The 21,009-nt window shown below is 50.5% G+C and overlaps 3 protein-coding genes across 4 annotated transcripts in view; 2 read left to right on the top strand and 1 right to left on the bottom strand.

Moving 5' to 3' along the window:
- Window positions 1-14,821, bottom strand: part of LOC149339945 (cytochrome P450 3A21-like) — a 43,869-nt gene extending 29,048 nt beyond the window's left edge. The window contains exon 1 of the mRNA XM_089548669.1: window positions 14,635-14,821. Coding sequence (XP_089404795.1) covers window positions 14,635-14,702 — 68 coding nt within the window. The 5' untranslated portion in view covers window positions 14,703-14,821. The remainder of the gene's footprint in view (window positions 1-14,634) is intronic.
- Window positions 1-21,009, top strand: part of LOC149339943 (acetylcholinesterase-like) — a 113,992-nt gene that overhangs the window by 37,204 nt on the left and 55,779 nt on the right. Inside the window, exon 1 of one of the 2 annotated variants that reach the window (XM_089548666.1) lies at window positions 4,056-4,272. The exons of the other annotated variant lie outside the window; for it this stretch is intronic. The gene's annotated coding sequence lies outside the window, so the exon portion shown is untranslated. Of the gene's footprint in view, window positions 1-4,055; window positions 4,273-21,009 lie in introns of those variants that run through there. 2 annotated transcript variants of the gene reach the window in all.
- Window positions 1-21,009, top strand: part of LOC149339944 (acetylcholinesterase-1-like) — a 245,475-nt gene that overhangs the window by 36,665 nt on the left and 187,801 nt on the right. The gene's annotated exons all lie outside the window — the stretch shown is intronic.

Below are 21,009 nucleotides of genomic sequence, written 5' to 3' on the forward strand. Positions count from 1 at the left end.
AAATATCGAACAGCACGCGTGCATTTCTGACTGAAATTACAGCGCTGCTTCTGATCCCAGCTTAAGTCGCAGGCGTAGGTGTGGGTCTTAAGTTCCCCATGATTTGAGGGTGACATTCATCTCAGATTTCCGGGAATGGGTGATAGACGCATTTCAGGCTTAAAAATTGCAGCCGATTTTCAGTTTTACAGGTTAATCACTTCTATACCACCAGTCAGTTGCCGATGAAGGTGGATGAAGCGCTAACCGCACAGGGTCCCTTGCATCTAGCCAACGGTTCAAAAGTGCTAACTCTTAGGAGTTTTCGCGAAGCGTCGAATAAGTTTCTCCTATCGAGGGAAGGCGTAATAAAGATTTCTACTATAATACCCGCGCCACAGAGGCGAATTTATCCAACTGCTGTCGCTGACAGGACACGTTTTCCACCGGTTCTAGCGTTTGTCAATCGTGTCCCTCTCCTCTTTGCACTAATTGAGCTGCGCGTCGGCATATCGCTCGTTCTACTGTTGGCAGCGTGAGCCTATTGCATCTGTTAGCAACAGACCAAAAAGTTTAGACTCTCGGTGTAAGCAGTTACCATCATCACAATTATCACCACCTACTGAGTCCATTGAAAGTACGTCGGTGCTTCTTATAACGGTCAGTGATTGTTCCTATCTTGCGTCGAAAGCGGCAGCGTTATCGCGCAGCAGCGGCCAGGTAAACAATGCAAAAGCCTATTGTCTCTTGAAAGGCTCAGCGCTGGCACGTTCCCACGAGGTGGACCCGCGCATGCGCAGTTGCTTTATGTAAGTTCAGATGGAAGTTTTTATGTGGAAAGAAATGCTGCAGTAACTGCCTCCCTTGTGGCGGTCACTAACTGCGCAGTGAGAGAAAGCATGAAGCATGGATCAAAAGAAGAGAGAAAGCTACACAGAAGTGGAGGGCCTGGGATTAGTTTTGATCGCCAGATTTCCTCACAGTACGCAGGCGTTCTTGCTTTTCGACTGCATCGGAACGCCTACTCAGCCATAGCTCTTATCTCGTGACCCCGTGCTCAGCTGCTGGATGCCACTACCCTAGCTAAGCCTTGCAGCCAGCCTATTTTCTTCTACCTGCCTTCGTACTCTGGCTGTTTTCGCCTACACTTTTTTTGCTTTTATTTTCTGCTTTTTCTCTTTCTTCGTTCCCGAGCCGAGCGTTTCACCGCTTCACTCCGGACTTCACCCCAAAATGTTACCGCTTATAGAGACTGCTTCTCCCCTTCATTATATGCTGCGGCCACGAAGAGCGGTAGCTTCATTCGACAGATGAACAAGTAGTTATGAAGCATGAATTATAGGTAGCTTCCACTTTCACTACCCAAGTAGCGGTGCTAATCCATCGCTACAATGCAGTCGATGGCTGTTGTCACTGTCAGTCGACGTCAGAAACTTCTCGTGGCGACTTAATGCTGCCACTGCCGCTTGGCATCACCCATCGCAGCGTTTCATTTCTGCGTGCTTTTGAGATCAAGATAAGTGTTGGCTAACCTGTGTAATATACGATGTTCACACCATCAAACAGGTGATAGACAGGCGCAATGTAACCAAACCCTGTATATAGCCTTCACTCGTTACCTGGGACCATTAACTCGCCGAAAAATCAGCACTCATGTGTGATGTGCACACCACACTGGTGAGGGATTTTTGGAACGCGGCGTGTCGGCAGTAGTGCGTCGGACAGCGGAGCGCCGTGCGTGCCAACCCCGCGTTGCGCGTGTGCGCGTGCTTATGGTGTGCGCGAGGCAGGCACGAGGAGCGTAGGGCTACGTGTCAGGAAACCGATGTATAAAGGAAGACACCATCTGTCCTCGCTTCGGCGAGCGCGGCTTCGGCCGCTTATCTGAATTTTTCAGCAGCGTCCGCTCCGGCGGACGCAGTTGTTGCTGCGACGCGCGTCTTTTCTTGCCTTTTTCTCTTTCCTCTGATCTCTTACCTCTCCTCTATCTGCACGTGGCAGCGGTGGTGGCTTGTCGAGCCAGTAGCAGGCCCGTGCAATTTCCTATTCATCCTTCTCTCAGTCACAACAACAACAAAGTCGGTTCGTTCAAGCGTGGAAGTGGCAGCGGTGGTGGTGGTGGTGGTGGTGGTGGTGGTGGAACTTTATTTCCAGCGGATATAGAGGAGCGACCCGAAGTCGCCCCCCGCTTAAACGGCGGCCGCTATCCCTTGGGCAGCGGCGGCGTCTTCAGCCAGCTGGAGGAGCTTGATCTGTGTCCCCGGGTCAGGGCTGAGCAATAGAGCCTCCCAATGATCAGAGTCGGTAATGAAGCGACTCGCGGGTAGGGACTGCGGTCAGTTCCAGATCATATGGTTTAGATCGGCTTTGTCATCACAATTTTTGCATTTGTCTGAGTACAGTCCATCCGAATAGAAGCTACACAATTGGGGATTTGGATAGGTTTTCGTTTGAAGTTTACGCCAGGCTTTCGCCTGTTGCTTGGAAAGCGTTTTATCTGCTGGGGGAAATCTGAGTCTTGCAAGCCTGTAGTGCTGCAGGATTTCTCTGTAAGAAAACAACCTGTCCTTGCCGGAGTATAGGGCGGGTGGACTGCACGACCCAGCTCGGCGGGATAGTTCTCGAGCTAGGTTATGAGCCGCCTCATTACCAGCAAGGGAGGCATGAGCAGGCGTCCAGATTAGGCGAATGCGCCGCGTGGGCTGATAATTTAGCAGAATCCGTGCTGCTTTTGGAGAGATTCTTCCAAACGTGTAGTTACGTATTGCCAATTTTGAGTCGCTGACAATGGTTTCTGCCGAGGATCCCGCAATGGCTAGAGCAATGGCTGTTTCTTCTCCAACATGTGTGTGCTGAGTGCGTATAGTGCCCCCCGTTATGAGTGTACGACATTCCATGCCGCCGCGGTGGCTCAGCGGTTATGGTGCTCGGCTGCTGACCCGAAAGACGCGGGTTCGATCCCGGCCGCGGCGGCTGGAATTTCTTTGGAGGAGAAATTCTAGAGGCCCGTGTACTGTGCGATGTCAGTGCACGTTAAAGAACCCCAGGTGGTCGAAATTTCCGGAGCCCTCCACTACGGCGTCTCTCATAGCCTTAGTCGCTTTGGGACGTTAAACCCCATAAACCAACCAAACCAACCAACATTCCGTGGTGACCACAGCTACCATCTTGTCAACCGAAGAATCTGCTGCATCAACATATACCACAGAGGTATCATTAAGGAAGCGTTTGCCTAATGATTTGGCTCTCTCTGCACGACGTTCAGCGTGGAAATCGGGGTGCATGTTCCAAGGTAGTGGAGGAATGACCAGAAGCTGGCGTATATGTTTGGGAAGGTCAGTTGTTGGTCCGCCTTGTCGTTCGTATGTTATGCCGAGTGTGGACAGAATGTGTCTGCCAGTTGGGGTGGCCGTTAGTCTTTCGTACTGCGAGACGGTTACCGCTTCAATAATCTCACTTAAGGTATTATGAAGACCGAGACCTAAGACTTTCTCAGTCGCTGTGTGCATGGGTAGCCCAACTGCCCGTTTGACGTATTTTCTGATTATGGCTTCCACTTTCTCTTTTTCAGCTGACTTGAGATGTAGGTAAGGGCATACGTAAGCGATGCGGCTGATCACAAAGGCTTGTACTAAACGGAGAGTATTGCTTTCCTTCAAGCCCGAGTGGCGGTTACTAATGCGGCGAATGAGTCGCATAATTTGCTGCGAGGTTCCCTGAAGCTTCTGAATTACGTCACCATTGAAGCCGTGTTCTTGTAGAATTAGGCCCAAGATTTTAATTTTGGGTACTCGAGGAATGGGGACTCCACGAATACTGAGTTCGATGGCCGGTTGGCAGCGGTCGGACGTTGGGTTCGAGCTGCCAGTGGCTTCCCTTGGATCACCGACGCAAGACCATTAAGCCTCATTCAAGTGTGGAGGTGGCAGCCGTCAGACTTCGGGTCTGTGCTGCCGTGGACCTCCCTGAATCAACGACGCAGGCCTACTGCATCCATTTTGAGGTCGGAAGAGGCACCAGCCAAGGCTTCCTGGGATAGGCTGCACAAGCCTACGGTGTTTGCGGAACGCCGTCGACAGAACTTGGCTACTGTTTTCCTGCTGCAGCTGCTCAGTTCTTGGGGGCGGCTAACACGAGTTCGTCCGCGTCTCCCGTATCCATCTCCGTTCCTCATCTCCTGGCTCTCTACAATCGCCTTCCTGAACGCAACGCCAGCGACGCATCGCAACTCGCCAACCAGCGTCTGTGCTACCTGCAAGGCATTCCCGCACCACCTGGGACACTTTGTAGCCGGTGAACACTCTCCTTTTTATCCCTAGTGTTGGACGCGTTTCTAGTGTGTATTTTCCTTGGTGTATTCGTTCCTTTCATTGGCTCCTTTCTTTTAAAAAAAATCTCTGCCTCTCCCGTAACCCAGAGTAGAGTAAGCATGAAATGTTTACGGGCCTAATGTCATCTCGGTGGACACCCGAACCGCACCGTACAGGAAGGGAGGAGAGAGAAAGAGAGAGAGAAAAACTTTAATTGAACAGGAATTCGGGGCACGCCCCAGGGTCCCCGCACGACCCCACTGCACTCAAGTGAGGAACGCCACCACCCGTTCAGCGCGATGCCTTGCCATTTGAACGCAAGGTTTTTTGAGGAAAGGAAATGGCGCAGTAAATCTCTGCCATCTCGGTGGACACCCGAACCACACCGTAATGGAAGGGAGGAACGCCACCACCCGTTCGGCGCGATGCCTTGCCCTTTGAACGCAGTGCTTCTCCCCCGGGCCCCTGTGTGCCTGCGCGGCTTTGCTTTGATGCGCGAAGCCCCTAAGAGATCACGTATGACAACGAAGTGTATCGTGGCATTTATGTGCTTTTTGCACGAAAAATCGGAAATTATAATTCCGTGCATTATCAAACGCACAGCGACTGATATCTTGATGAACATTGAGAAGGCACTGGCAGCAGTTATTTTTTGTGACTCCTTTGGAGACCAACCGGCGCTTGCATGCCGGTCGCGTAGGAGGGCTTAGAGAGTCTCGTTAAATCTCGTTAAGTCTCGTACGGTGCCCGGATGTTCTCGTTTCAGAGCCCGGATGACTGGAATTCAGTGCCCGGATGAGTGGATTTCAGTGCCCGGATGATGGCTCTCGGTCTCGGCGTGACGTCACCACACTGCCGACAACGGGGGCTAAAAGCATTTCATGCTTAATATAAACACGGCTTCGTTTTGCTTTGTTTGATTTCTTTGTTCCTTTCTTCGAACCTGCACGCGAAAGCGTTCCCCTTCAGCAGTCGGGGACGCGTCCACCCGATTCGCGACATCATGTAAGCATTAAGCTTAGAAAGCTGGGCTAGTTGGTTGCTAGTACAATTGTGAGACATTCCAACTGCGAAAAAACAACACGGACTAAGGTAGATTAGACCATACCGCCGTTCGTCCTGTCTCTTCTACCTTACTCCGTGTGTTTGTTTGTTTTTTCTTACAATTGCAATTACAATGTCATACAATTGCTCATGTAAGCATTGCGCTGCCAGGGTGTAGAAGAGCCATTTGTAAAAGCGCTGTAAAATATCTGTCGGGGCTGTACATCCACGGTGGTCCTCCCTAAGTAAAATGATAAAACCCCAATCAGGAAAAGTGTCAGGCAGGGCGACACGATGTCTGCAGTACTGTTCACAGCCTATTAAGAGGAGGTGTTAATTGCGCTGCTGGGTGAGTTGGTGACTTAACAGAGCAAATTAACCGGACAGAGGAATAACAGACGCACCCCAGCGCTGACTGGGAAATGAATGTATTTATTGCGCGAGCGCATAATTACATGTCAAGAAGGCATGATCAGAAGCAGAAAAAACGACGGCAACATCACAAAAAGAAAAAGCACAAGAGCAGCGCGATAGTCCTCCCTAGGTAAAGTAATAAAACCCCAATCAGGAAGAGTGTCCCGCAATGGGACACGATGTGCGCAGTACTATTCACAGCCTATTAAGAGGGGGTATTAAATGCGATGCTGGGCGAATAGGTGACTTAACAGAGCAAGTAAACCGGATGGAGGAATAACACACACACCCGAGCGCTGACTGCGAACTGAATGTATTTATTGCGCAAACCCATAATTACATCTCAAAAAGGCATGCTCAGAAGCAGGAAAAAAGGCGGCAACATAACCAGAAGAATAGCACAAAGGCTCGTCATTCAAGAATTAAGATACTCCACTTTGTGGCGGGCCAGGGAAACAATGTTTGAGGATGCAAGTTCCCCCTGGTAACGATAGCACAGGCTTCAAAGATTTCTCGTCCGTGAATCTGAGTAATGCGTAATGATGGCCCACCGTTCAAAATGAGAAAAACGCCCCTTGCAGCTTTTATAAGAGCACAAGGTTGCTGCTGGGGCAGCGACAACCAGGGAGAAGGCATTTGCCTTAGGGGACCATTCATGCATCGCCCCGTTTGACTAACATAGCGGCCCCGCACAAAAGCATCCTTTCGTAAACAACAGGCATACAGCAGGCAACAAAACGTGTTTTGTTCCTCTTACGGCGCACCAATGTACGAGCCCCGAAAAGTTCACTTTTCTGCACAAACGCCCTAGCTTCTATGGCGCAGAAAACAAAACATGTGCTCCAACCCTGCGAGCACACCTTTCAGCTTTTCAGATACCAGGTGAACGTAGGTTGACCACGGCGATATTTCGATTACTCCTAGGTTCTACTAACTTGTGGCCCTCTTTTATTTCACTTTCTGCGCCAGCCTTCTTCACATGTATTTATGCGATCGCGCAGTAAGTGCATTCAGTTGTCGGTCAGCTCTCGTGTGTGTCTGTTCTTCCTCTGTACCGCTTACTTGCGCTGTGTTCTTTCACAGTGTAACCAGGAAATATTCAGAGAGCTGGACTGGGAAGAGTTGGGGATAATTGGAAAATGCCTTAGCAATCTCCGACTCACTGATGACATTGCCTTGCTAAGTAACTCCAAGAGCGAATTACAAAGCATGATCGAGGACCTACACAGGCAAAGCATAACGCTGCGCCTAAAATTTAAGAAGACGCAACGAAATGTGCTGTTCAGCAGCCTCGGAATGGGGCAACGGTTTACGATAGGAAGCGAAGCATTGGAAGTGGTAAGCGAATACATCTAAATAGGGCAGGCAGGGACCGCAGGTCCGTTGCATGAGAGTGAAATAACTAGAAGAACCAAAACGGGGAGAAGCGCATTTGGCAAGTACTCTCAGGTCAGAAATACCAGTCTACTACTACCCCTCAAGAAGAAAGTACATAACATGTTTGTGTTACCAGTACTAACATATAGCGCAGAGACGCGGAGGCTAAGGAAAAGGGTTGCACTTAAATTGGAGAGTGTACCGAACTATGGAAAGGAAAATGATAGGCGTAAGATTGACAGGCAGGAAGAAAGCAGTGTAGGTCAGGAAACAAACGTGGTTCAGCAATATCCTAGATGAAATCAAAAAGAAATCTGCTTTTGCAAGGGCATGTAATGCGAAGGAAAGATAAACAACGGTCCCTAGGGGTAGCGGACCGGATTCCAAGAAAAGGCAAGTGTCGCAGAGGGCGGCAGAAAGTCAGGTGGGTGGACAGAGATTTGGAACTGTCCGGGGATAGAGTGTCCAAAGTATCACAAAGTTCGTGCCTGCCCTGACCTTCCTATCACTTTCGCAGCCGAGGAACACGCCGTGGCAGGGTGACGAATGTTTCGAGATACCGCGTGGACAGTCCCCCTCACTACGCTGGTCGATCAACCGGGGTCACTCCGTCTCCCCCCCCCCCCCCCCCCCCCCCCGCCAATCGCCTGACTGCGTACACTACTACTTTTGATTGACAGCGCCACGCGGTCGGAAGTGGCCACGCACGCAGCTGACAGAGAAGCGGGCACGCCATTGCATACGTTTCTCATTAGGTTGGTTGGTTGGCCTCAAGTAGAATGGCACATACCCACTACGGGGGAGTGGCCAAGACACAGGCGGTGAACTGTTGGAATGATTAGGAGCTTTAGAGGAAAAGGAGAATTAATAGGGTATAGGCTGACAGATTGGACGACGCAACGAAAGGGGTCCTGTTAGATGGGAGATCGAAGATGGGACGACGGCTTTGTGTGCAAATTTGAATGCATCATATGGAATGGTTCAATTTTGTATTGACTGAAAGAGACAGAAAAAAAATTAAAAAAAATATAAATAAAAAAATATATAATAATAATAATAATAATAATAATAATAATAATAATAAATGAACTGTTTGATAATCAGAAAAATGAAAACAAATAGAAAAATAAATAAATAAAATTTACATTAGCATGGGAATCGCTCATTAGGTGATTCAGGGTTTTTTCTCGTTTTCCTTCACCGCTTCGTTTTTCGTCTTTTTTCCTTTCGACACCTTTGTTCGTTCGCGCGCCATTCCTTAAGTGCTTTTTTGTCTGCCACGGGGACGCGGCGGCGGGTAAAGCGAGAGCGGTGAAGTTTGCTTGATGGAAGTCGGTGCTTTCAGGTGTCTGAGGTCAGCCTGGGATGTGGCCGGCAAGCAAGCTTCCGGCCGAAGCTCTTATAGCGAGCGCTGTACCAGCGGCTTCGAAGACGCCACAGCCCCAACTCGCCCACATCAGCCACACTAATCGGCCCCGGTGCGAGCATCAGCGGCCTGGCGCTCCCTGCGACCGGATTTTGCCACTACGTAGTTAAGCCACTGCTTCCCCCCGTGTCCCTCTATTTCCTTGTATTGCTACCGCACTCTGTTTCTCGTCTTGTGCTGTTGCAAAATATTCCTGCTTAATAATATCGTGTATTCTTCCTTGTGGTAAAGTATTTTCTGGCTCGCTACTACCCTTGTTTTATTTGCCTTCCTTCATTCACTCAGCCTTATTGTATATTCTTTCCAGTGTTTAACGTAAATGCTGTGTCATTAATACCCTTGGGTTATTTGCCTTCCTTTAATCGCTTAGCAATATTGTATATTCATTATTGTGGTTAACGTGTTCGTTGTATCGTTAAAACATTTGGATTATTTGCCTTTTATAATGGTGTTTTTAGTTTTACGCACTGTCCATAGGACTTTTATGCGAAGCATATTGCTAGAGCTACCACTCACGCCGTCGCCGTGGGACCCCCACCTGACACCGTGACGTCACACCACGTGACACCGTGACGTCACACCACGTGGCATCGGATGAGAGAGCCGGCCTCCACCTCGCGCCGTCGCCGTGGGACCCCTAGCCGTCACGCCACGTGACACCGTGACGTCACACCACGTGACATCGGATGAGAGAGGGGTGGTGGTGGTGAAAACATTTATTAAATCATAGGGAGAGGTGTTGGGGGTCGTGACCTGTAGGGTCACGCCCTTACAACCACTAGGTGGGAAACCTAGACAGGTACCCCATTGGCGTTTGCCGCAGCCCGGGCGCGCTGCGTTAAGGCTCTTTGGGCCTCGAGGGCGCAGCAACCGGACAGGGTCGCCTCCCAGTCCTCTCGGGTGGGGTTTGGGATAGGGGGTAGGGATGGGTTCTGCTGGCAGGCCCACACCATGTGGTAAGTGTCAGACACCTCCCCACAGTGTGAGCACCGCCCGTCAAATTGAGGATCGAAATGTTGCAGAGTTGCCGGGCACAACATCGTGTTGGTGAGCAGGCGCAGGAGTACCCGCTCGTTGACCTTCCCCAGCCCTTTGCACGGGGTGGGAAGAGTTTGGTGCGTGGATTTGTAATACTCGCATATTTCTTTAAAAGTATAAATCGAATTGAAATCAGTGTCCTGGTCGGCGTCGGGTCCCGTGGGAAATGCCCGGAGAGAGAGCGCGCGGGCGGCGGCGTCGGCTGCCTCATTTCCGTGGACGCCTTGGTGACCTGGAGCCCAAACGAGAGATCGGTGCGCGGGATCCGAGTCTCGGCTATAATTTTGGTAAATGCGATAAGCTAGGGGAGTAACCCACCCTTGCGTGACGTTACGGCAAGCCCCTCGCGAGTCGGTGATTATGTATTTGGAGGAGGTGTGAGAGGCTGCCAAAGCGATGGCAACCTCTTCTGCGTGAATTGCTGACTGGGCCTTGAAAGTAAGGGCGTCTACTGTTTTACCCTCGTGGAAAACCGCGGCCGTGTACCATCCCCTGGGGTCCGGGCCGGACGCGTCCACGTAGAAGACTCCTGGTTTGCTCCGAAAATGGCGGTCCAAGGCTTCCGCCCGCGCCAGGCGCCTGCCATTATGATCCTCTTTGGACATATTGGTGGGGAGAGGCCGCACGTGGAGGGCGCGTCTCCAGTGTACTGGAAGGCGGCATCTCTCCTCTGTGAATTGAGCGTGCTGGATGGGAAGTCGGGCTAAAAGGCGGCGACCCGACCCTGTCTTTGTGAGACGAGTGTATTGGTTGTTGAGGTGGGCCTCCTGAAGCTCCCTAAAAGTGTTAACCATCCCCAGTGCCAAAAGGCGGCTGGTAGAGGTAGAGACCGGGAGGTCCAGCGCTCGTTTCATGATTTTGCGGAGGATGACCTCGAGGGCATCCTCCTCCTGTTTCCGCAGGTGGAGATAGGGAGTCGAATGCAAGATTCGACTGGTCACGAATGCGTTCGCCAGCCGCAAGGCGTCTTTGCATCGTAACCCACCGCGCTTGTTGGAAACCCGGCGGACCATGCGGCCCACCTGGTCCCCCACCTGCCGGAGCTTGGCGAGTGTTGTGTCGCAGCGCCGCTGGTTGTGTATGAAAAGTCCGAGGACTCTGATTTCCTTGGATTCGCGAATGGGACCGCTTTGCAACGAGAGATTGATTTGGGTCGAGCATGTGCGCGAGGGACGCAAATGCACGAATTCCGATTTCTGCGGGGAGCATTGCAGACCACAGTCTCGAGCATAGCGGTCCGCTATGCTGGCGGCCGTTTGCAGGCTGGTCTCCATATCCCCCAGGCGCCCTTGCGTAGCCCAGATGGTGATGTCGTCGGCGTACAGCGCGTGCTGGACCCCTTCGACCGCACCCAGTAGGGCGGGTAGGCGCATCATGGCAATGTTGAATAGCAGAGGGGACAGCACCGCGCCTTGTGGAGTCCCCCTCGTGCCGAGCAGGAAAGGTCCGTGCTCTTCGTCCTGTATTCTGATGTAGGATAGTCTGTCCGTGAGAAATTGTTTAACATAATTGAAGGTATTGGTGCCGCAGTGAGTTTGACTCAAATGTGTGAGTATGATCTCGTGAGTTACGTTATCGAACGCTCCTTTCAGGTCGAGCGCAAGGACTATTTTGTCGTTTTGGGGTTGTGTAATGGGGTTCAAGATTTCGCGGTCGAGTTGGAGCAGGACATCCTGTGCGGATCTATGTGGGCGAAATCCGAACATTGTGTCCGCGAAGGTGTTGTGTTGTTCGAGGTACTCGGACAGCCGATCCCGCACCATCGTCTCCATCAATTTGCCCACACACGAGGTGAGAGAGATAGGGTGGAGGTTGTCCGTGTCGATCGGTTTTCCGGCCTTCGGGATGAAGGTGACAAGGGCCGTTTTCCAGTCAATGGGGAGCGGGGTTTCCCCCGTCCATATCGCATTGATGTATTCTAGAAGGCACTGGTATGCTGAATCAGGAAGGTTCGCCAAAAGTTTGACGGTGACCTTGTCCCGGCCCGGTGTTGTGCCCCTCTTCATTTTGGCCAGACCCGCCCGCAGATCGTGAAGCTGGAAAGGCTTATCCAACTCCGAGTTTTCTCTGCCAGCGTAGGAGTAGGCCGATCTGCGGGCGTCCTGAGTTGTGCACAGGTAGCGATCCCGGAGCGCCTGTGCCAACTGCGTTGTATTTCCTTGGAATGAGTGCATGGCTTTGTGTAGTTGCTTCTGCGTTTCTGTACGCGTATGTGTTGGGTTGATGAGGGCTCGGAAGAGCCGCCACGTGTTGCGGCTCGACATCTGCCTCGCCGCCGTGTTGCAGCGGTCTACCCAGTTTGAGTCAGCGAGTTGGGCCGCGTACTCTGCTGCCTGCCGGGTGAGGTCCGCAATGCGCGCTTTGAGCTTCTTGTGTTTCTGGCGCTTCCAGCGGCGCGTGAGGCCGCGGCGCGCTTCCCAGAGGTGGAGGAGGTGGTTGTCCACGTCCGTGACCACCTCGGTGAGCTGTATCTGCTTCTCGTGGGAGCGAAGGTGCGATATGACTGACCGGGACCAGTTTGCGTATCCCTGCTCTGTGATGTTCGTGTTGGTGTCGGACGGGAAATTTTGGCGAAAGGTGGTCCAATTGGGGATGCGTGCTAGTGTGGTAGGGCGCTTTAGGGGGCGTGTATAAACAGTGGTGTTGATGATGCAGTGGTCGCTGCCGAGGGTATCCTCGGTGTTGATCCAGTCTGCGTGTCTTATGTTGCGAGTGAAGGTGAGGTCCGGGCATGTGTCTCGGGTCACCGAGTTGCCTACGCGAGTAGGAAATGCCGGGTCGGTGTGGAGGGTGAGGCATGTGGACGCCAACTCCGCCAGCATGCGTCGGCGCACTTCCTCCTTACGATAGCCCCATAGCTGGCTAGGGGCGTTGAAGTCGCCCACAATCAGCAGGGGGTCGCGACCCGCCTCTTTAAGTGCACGGCTAAAGAAGTCCGCGAAGGTCACTCACTTCAGTTTCGGGGAGCAGTATACATTAAGTACGTGCAGGGGAGGATCCGATCGGCGAAGGGGAAGGATCCTTACCATGGCGTACGAGTACGGTATGTTGAGATCGAGGTCGATTTCGGTGGCTGTGTACGACTTGTGTACGAGGAGACACGACGAGGGGTCTCGCTGGAACGTCACGTAGTTAGTCAATTTCGCCGCCGCTCCTGGCTCCTGGAGGGCGACCACGGCGGGTAAAGCCTCGAAAGTTTCTAGGTAGAGGCGCAGGTTCGCGCGTTTCTGGCGAGCCTTGAAGCCTCTGCAATTCCATTGCGTTACGGTTACCAACGTGTGTGTTTTCGGAATGAGAGAGCCGGCCTCCACCTCGCGCCGTCGCAGTGGGACCCCTAGCCGTCACACCCGCGCATTCCCGCGCATTTCGAACGCGCGTTCACACTCGGTGTAGGTGAAACGCTCGCTCCACCGGGCAGGCAGACGCGGCTTCCGTGGCAATCCAGGCGCTCACCCAACGCGCGTCTCGGGGTTAGTCGGCGTTCCGCTGTAGCCATGCCGTTGTCTTCCCCCACGACGAAGGCTTCTAGTGGTTGTATTAAAATGACCAAGTATTCAACCAAGGAAAGCCATGTATTACCAAGCCTAGCCACTAATATGCTTCGCATTCCCCAGGCTTAGCCAAGCTGAGCCTCAGCAATTTTTTTTTTTTTGCGGCTGGATTCAGAGCAAAGTGGGCTTTTTTGTTTTTGCCAATATGCCGTGTATACCTCATATTTCCGGTCTGCTGTCAATCAGGCGTAGACCTATCGCCGGTCAGCAGCCCGAATCTCTCTACTTTTACACTGCGGGTGGAAAACTTTGTCGCTCCGGCCTCTCCAAACCTACAAAGAGTGCAGCGGAAGGCAGGTTGGCCCGATTAGTTACACTGGCTGCGCCAGTCAGCCAACTAGTCCCCCCAAAATATCTTGACACGTGCATGGCGTACGACAGGGTTAGTTGGAGGGATATTGGAGAGGTCTTAGTCCTGCAGTGGAGGTAATTAGACTGATGTTGATGATGAACCTGTTAGGCTTCAAGTCGAGGACTCTTTTCGTATTCCGAGAAATTGGGTTAGCAAAGCTTGATTACCTGCACGAATGACCAGACGTGAATGGGTCTGGTTCGTCCAGCTGCGAAAGCGAAATTGTGGTGCGCGAAGGCATTGTACTTGAAAAGCCTCTGCTCCAACAACGAGTGCCAAACGAGCCACTACTCTTTAAAAATGTGCGCCAAGTGACAAATTTCGCAACTCTACCTTATTTTATTACGAAACTCAAGCTCATCGATACTCAATACGGAAAGACCAACTTTGGATGGGTTATTAACGCCACTGAACTGAGATTTTTAACACCCATCAATATAGCCTCCTTCAACATCTGCGTTAATCGGAATTAAACGCCACAAGGTCAGGTTTTCAGGATTGATTCGTGTTTTGTTTGCTACTAAATGATAATAGCGCCACTCTTGTCTCTGAAGCCTTTATAGAGCAGGCAGTCACGAAAAGAAAGAAATAATTACACAGTTGCGTTACACGATTACAGTTTATTTTCATTCCTTTCCTGTATTTTTTTTTCTTCTAAGACCATGGCACCAAAAGATCTACATTCTTAGGCAACGAGAAGGGTTGTCAAACACGGGCTCTGAGTTTAGTCCTTATCGATTAAGATCGCACGTTTTTTCCTGAAAGATAATGTTTTCAGTGTACAAATGCATCTCAGCGCTTGAAGGCCAACTTTTCACATATCGCTTCTGAGCCTGCACTATAGTTCACCCGGCATAGCAGTCCATGGCATGAATTGCCACCGCAGTGTGCGCCTGATACGTTTAGGCGCAGGTAAGTGGGCAGGTTATCCATGTTGTCCAAGTTTTCTTTGAAAAAGAGGTCGAACGGAGAAGCAGAAGTCGCTGATGAGGAATAAGAAGATGGACTCGATAGAATGCAAGGGTTTCTATGTGAAATCGGTCGCGACGCAGTTCTCCAACAGTAGCACCTAGCGTACCGCGAGCATGTAGGCAATTATTTTTTGTTTTACATGCGCCATTACAAAAACGGACTAGTACTCACAAATAAAGAAGGCCCAGGGCGGTCACAGTGAGGATAAGCCAGTCCGGCAAGCCCAGAAAGAGCGCCATCCTTGGTCCGTTATTCCGCCAGTCAAGGCGAAAACTGAGGGCAGAGACTGCTGCACCTGCGGTTCGGTATTGTGGCCATACAAGAGCACTTGATTTCAGATTGAGAACGCCAAGATAACTACGCCGAGACAAGGTTGCCACGACAGTGCTTATCGTGTACACACGATGAAGGCCCGCGCGAGGATCACCACAACGATAGGCCCTTCCCAGTCTAAAAACACAGCAGAAAATTTTATGTCGTGAAAACAAATTTTTGATGGTTTTGCCCATGTATTTGTAGTAACAAGAGAAATTTCTGTAGTACCAACATAATTTTGTGTCATTACCAAAAAAAAGTATTGCAGAAAAAGGAACAGTATTGCAGAAGAGTACTGCCAGACAAAAAGACAAAAGAAAAATCTCTCCTTGCGACAAAACGACAAAATCTTTGTCCTATATTTTACACGGATCTGTCGTTCTGTGTCAGCTAGTTCGCCAACAAGGTGCGCCTGAGTAGCTGTAATAAAAGTCGTCTTGTGCGCAATGAAGAGAAGTCTGTCGCAATGAGAGCGAGAAAATATATTTTGCTCGTTGAACTCTGTAAAAATATGCAGTACCAGGGACTTCAGCAGCAGTGGTGGTATAAAGAGTACTTCGCACGCTGATCGCTAACTACTAAGTCGGTATGCGCGACAAAGTAGACGAAAGAAAGGAGTTCTTATTTTCGGGCTGCATTCGAAAGTGCTATGAGTCGCATAAGTCCACATAACTTTTGGGGTTCACACTGCGCAGGCGGCGGGGAAGGCACGTCTCCGCGCCAGTCACACACAAGCGTTACTTGTACGCAACCCGCGTACCCTAACCCGTGGAGCAACCAGTTGCAGCCACGGAGGGTTCGGGCGAAATGGGCGGAGGCAGAGCTCGTTAGAACTTATTTATTAGTGTCAGCAAAAATAAAACGCACTGCGCGCCGGAAGAATGTTCAGTCCGGGAACAAAGCAGAGACAGGAGGAGGCTTACCGTGGCCGTCGGTAGTCGCACAACTCACGGGTAGTGTAGTTCAGAAGAGCAAGTTGCTGGGCTAGTTGGTACTGTTGCAGCTTGGTGGAGCAGCGCAAAGGACGGGACACAAGAAACAAGGAATCTGTACGTCCTTCCTTGTTTCTTCTGTCCCGTCCTTTGCGCTGCTCCACCAAGATGTCACGTGTAGTGTTCGGCACCAGAGGGGGGGGGGGGGGGGGGGGGGGGGGGGACATGCATGCGAAGCGGTTTCCTCGGCGGTTCGTGGCGTGAGTTCCTTCCCGCGCAATTTTCGCCACTTTAATCCCTCCCGATTTCTGCTCGGGGTGGCAAACGCTCGCTGTCCTCTGAGCACTGTTTTCCTCCTTTCCCCTTACGTGAGCGGCCAGCGCGCCCCCGCCGCGTCGCGGTGGCATCCATGCACGGGAGGAGAGGACGGATGGCCTCGCGCGGTTCGCCATGTGGCGTTCGAATGCTCGCCGCTGGCTGGTGGAGGAAATGGGGTACGCGGGTATCCCACAAACTCGGCTCAGATACAGCGGTCCAGTCTATCGGTAGCATTTGAGAGCTGGCCAAAGCTGGGATTTAAGAGGAGAGAAATTAAGGCACCTTTTAGGAAGAGAAATTAGAGCTTCGATGCTTAAACTTTTATACACGAACTTCTTTAAACATGTGATAGAAACTAGGGTTATTTGTCGGGTTTCGTCTTTTGATTCGACAAGTAGATTGTTCTGAACTTCGTTACTAGCTCGTTTTCAAGTAGTTTTAAGCCTCCCTGCCCCTGAACGCCAGGCAGACGCTGGTCTAATTTCAACTGATCATGACTGCATCCTAACCGATCGAAATGAAAGAATAATTAGGTTTCAGTCTAGTTCCGTTAATTTTTGCTGAGATTCGAAAAGATTAATGGTTGAACTGAAGGTTTGGTTTTTTAGCGACGAATATTCTTTCGATGTCGAATTGTCAATGAAAGCGCTTTTGTATTATTTTTTTACAACACTTTCCAACCATGAAACAGAAGCTATACTGCTTAACATGTCTTATTCAAGTGGCCTGAGACTCCGCCGGAAGATCAGTGAATATATTTCATTGGCTACTATAAAGTCTTACGTTACGTTGCTTTTGTGACCATGTGCTGTTCTATCGGTGCCTCTTTGCTGTCTTCTGGAGGCAGTACGGAACACTGCTTTGGCATATATGCTGTTTCGCCCTCTTCAACAACGTGTGCAGCTTCTTCTCGGGCGACGCAGAGGAGGTACCGATGGATACAGTACAAAGTAACCCACTTGCCCACTGCGAGTTTCTGGACGGCGCACGCAAAGTAAGTAAAATTTTCAGCGCACGCCTCGATGACGTCACCTCGAACCTTAATACAGCAATCTCTGTACAGGCTTCTTTGACGCGGGAACTAGTCCTAAACCTTCAGCTTCATCGTGATTTGTGAAAGTCCACCGACTACCAGACAGATCTTATGCTCAGGCGATTGATCATGCCGTCTTAAGAGGACGTGCAAATTGTCCAGCGTCCTCTCAATCTCCGCTGGCACATTCATTGGGCTACACTGTCGAATTGTTCCCTGTACATTAGCCACCAGACACGAGCCAATGGCATTAGAGGTGATCATAGTTGTCTTTTATATTGTTCCAGGCCGACAAGCGAAGAGGATTGCGCTTTTGGCAACCACTATTGTGCAACTCTTTCAAAACTTTTCTGTCGTTCGCAGTCGCCTTGCGGAACGCGAACGCGACGAATCTAGGAGCGCTTCTGGAAGGAAAGAAGATTTTAAGGACGTCATTACGTTAGAGCTCTATTGCATGAACTCCCCCCTGAACAGAAAATTTTTCGTCGAATCGCCACGCTGAAACCACTTTTTTTTTTCAGCGAATAAAGTTCAAAAATCGCATTCAGCGCACTCAACTGCAGCCCCCCCACCCGCCCCCACTCTTTGCCCCTACAGTCACCTTTTAGTTCAGTTTCCCATTGATCCACTCTTGCTCGAACCGGAATTCGCGTGCACGTACTGCAAGAAAACGGTACACAAATTATACGCGCATTGCTGTAGAAAGTTGCGGCTGCAGGCCTAGACTGAGGCTTCTTTCCTGCTCCTGCTGGTGCTTGTCTCATTCACATTGAACAGTGGGGGCGTTGCAGGAAAAGTCTGCTAGGTACAATCTAGCAAAACACTGGTGAATGTCAGAGGGCTGAGCCTTTTTTGAATACACTATTTTGTTTCGGCATCCTCATCAGGGGACTAAAGAGTTCTCGGAAGCCTACTATAGAATGCTATGCACAACGTTGGCGGCACATTCGACGTACTGTTTTTCCTGCTTCTTTTCACATGCCTCTCGCTTCCTGGACATGACAGTGGAGATACTTGACAGCTTACGCGGGGTGCAGAAAAGAACCTTCATGCCATATCTGTGGCCTATATTCTTCAAGTTGTGCTAAATTTTATGGATATACGCAATGACCTTAATGTGCTGTCTAGGGACTGAGAGGCTTGAAGCCTTCTTGTTACCTTCTTATGTCTTCTGTAGAGGACTCACGGTGACACTGCTGGTGACAATCGTTGGGGTAACCTGCGTTTTCGAGACGGGAAATCTGGTTTCTGAAGCTGTTTTTCATGAGGTGCGGGAAGCTTTGGTTGAGCGCTGCTCGAAGAAGTGCTGCTATGATTCCACGTTTTATCAGTTTAGAGTGGCGCTTTCATCCGGAAGAAGACTTTTTTCCGCTTGGATTCAGCTTATAGTACAGATTGCAATCAGATGGACAAAAGATGCTCTAGAGCCGAGAACCAAATGCAGTTGCGCTGAGGGGATTGCCAGGTAATTTTCAGGTCCTTCAGTTGTGAACAACTTTACAATCTCGGGCACGAAGTCTTCAATATTGTATTCTGACGGAGCGCGTAGTTGACTAGGTAGTCGCCCACATATCTCAGAATATTCAGAACTGCCGTGTATTCCTTGATACCATTGCCCATGGCAGAAAGGTATATGTTACAAAGCGCAGGTGCAGCTGCGGAACCTGTGCAGATGCCATGTTTCTGCACTTAAAATTTTCCTTCCAAGAATATTGCTCTTTCATTCAGCTAGTGTTCAAACAAGGTGATGAAGTCGTCGATGCTAATCCCGGAGGAAAAAAGTAAAAAAAAAAATCGTTTTTAATGAAAGGAAATTGTGCACTATCAGTCTCACATCTCGGTGGACACCTGAAAAGCGTCGTAAATAAAGGAGCGAGGGAGAGAAGAAAAGAAGAAAGAAGCGCCTTGGTGCAGGGCTCCGGAATAATCCCTCACAGCATGTTCGGCTTTAGAGCAAAATTATCAAGACGTACTCTTTCAATTATATGAATTACTTCGGAACTTTCCTAGGGACGGGGAAAACGTAATAATAGCCCTAGACATCAAAGGGGCGTTTGGCAATGGGAGCCGCGAAGCAATCCTTACTGGCCTGGACGACCTGAACTGTGGGCGAAGGATTCACAGCTACGTCAAAGCCTTCCTATCAAACAGAACTGCAACCATTGGTATAGGAGAACTTCGGTCAGGGAAGTTTCGAATGCCTAACAAGGGAACACGTCAAATGTCGGTCATCTCACCTATGCTATTCAACGTGGCCATGATCGGACTGGCGAAGCAACTAAAAGAAATCAACGACACGCACCATGCAATTCATGCCGACGACATCACCATATCGACTAATATTGGCTCACTCGGCGAGAAAGAGGATAGGCTACAAGAAGCTTATATTGAAATGAATTCAAGCGCACAGGAACACGCACACATGAGGAGGAACACACAGGACAGGCGCTAACTTCATCTGATTTATTCGCAGGTAAGAGAGCGAAAATATATACATAAAACGAGACATGCGCAGTAAAGAAACAGATCGTCATATCACAATGCGTGCTCAGGGTATCTGTATTCTGCCTTCAAAAGATTAACTGACGCGTCACTCACACAGTCATGCCCCCTCTTCCTGATGTGAAAGGCTTCTAATAATTTACGTGCTGTCTTATCACCACCTCTGCCAAGTATCTTTATCTCCTTCAGCCGCGGCTCGCACGCTCTGCAGTTCGCACAATGGTCTGCCAAATGTGTCCCTCCACCCCTCAATGCCCGCAAATGTTCCCCCGCCCGGTCATTGACACACCGCCCAGTCAAGAAGCGGCCACCTGCGTGGAAAACTACGTCAATGCAAGAGAGCTAGCGTGCTCGGCCAAAAAATCTGAGCTCCTGTGGGTGTGGAGAGGAAAACAGAGCTGAAAAGTCCATACCAGTAAAGAGCTTCGACACAAAAGTCTACCTCGAAGGTGAACCAGTACCAGAGAAGACACTCATACGAGCCCTAGGGATGTGGATGCAGTCAAATCAACGCTGTACTCATACCCTTGCGCTATTAAAGGCATCTGCACTCTAAGTGGCCCACATGATCACGTGTCTCTCACATCGACGTCATGGCATTCGAGCAGAAGACACTCAAGCTGGTCAGGAGCCTGGTGGTCAGCCAGGCGACGTACAGTATCCCGTACTACAATCATATCAAGAGTGAAATACAAAAGGCGGATGCGATTTTACGCAAAGCGTATAAAACCGCGCTTCGACAACCCATAGCACCTCAACTGAAAAGCTGTTAGCTTTGAGACTGCACAACACGTTCGAAGAACTATGGGAAGCCCAGCATGTCGCCCAAATGCGCAGATTACAGCATACCCCCACAGGAAGAGTTCTCTTAAAGAAACTGGGCTATACCGAGCAAATTCGGGAAATATTGAGAACCGAAACGACCCCCCATGAGTACCGCAGCACGCTCAGGGTGGCACCAATACGAAGAGGCATGGACCTTAACCTCCACAAAGACCGCAGAGAGGCAAGGACCGACCGCTTACAGAAAACACACGCATCCCAGGATACAACAGTGTACGTAGACGCTGCCGCATACGCCATGACCAGGGGACAAGACACCAACAACGCAGTGGCAACTGTAGTCAACTCGGAATTACACGAGATTACCAGCGCCTCATTGCAAGACGGCACGATAGCCGAGGCTGAAGAAACGGCCGTCGCTGTAGCGGCAGCGGAGGGCCATCGGGTTGGGCGGTCACTGACAATTCTTACTGGCTCACAAGCAGCCTGCCGCAACTATCTTTGCGACAGAGTCGATCACAGAGCGCTCCACATACTCCGTTTTGTAGACTGCAAGACACGACAAACAGATGCAGAACCACACAAGCCGATCAAACATAAGATCATCTGGGTACTGGGGCACACGGGGGTGGCAGGAAACCAAGAGGCGGACAGGATAGCTCG

Source organism: Amblyomma mixtum, chromosome 6, assembly GCF_055824585.1.
Source record: "Amblyomma mixtum isolate Tamu chromosome 6, ASM5582458v1, whole genome shotgun sequence".
NCBI classification, from domain to species: Eukaryota; Metazoa; Arthropoda; class Arachnida; order Ixodida; family Ixodidae; genus Amblyomma; species Amblyomma mixtum.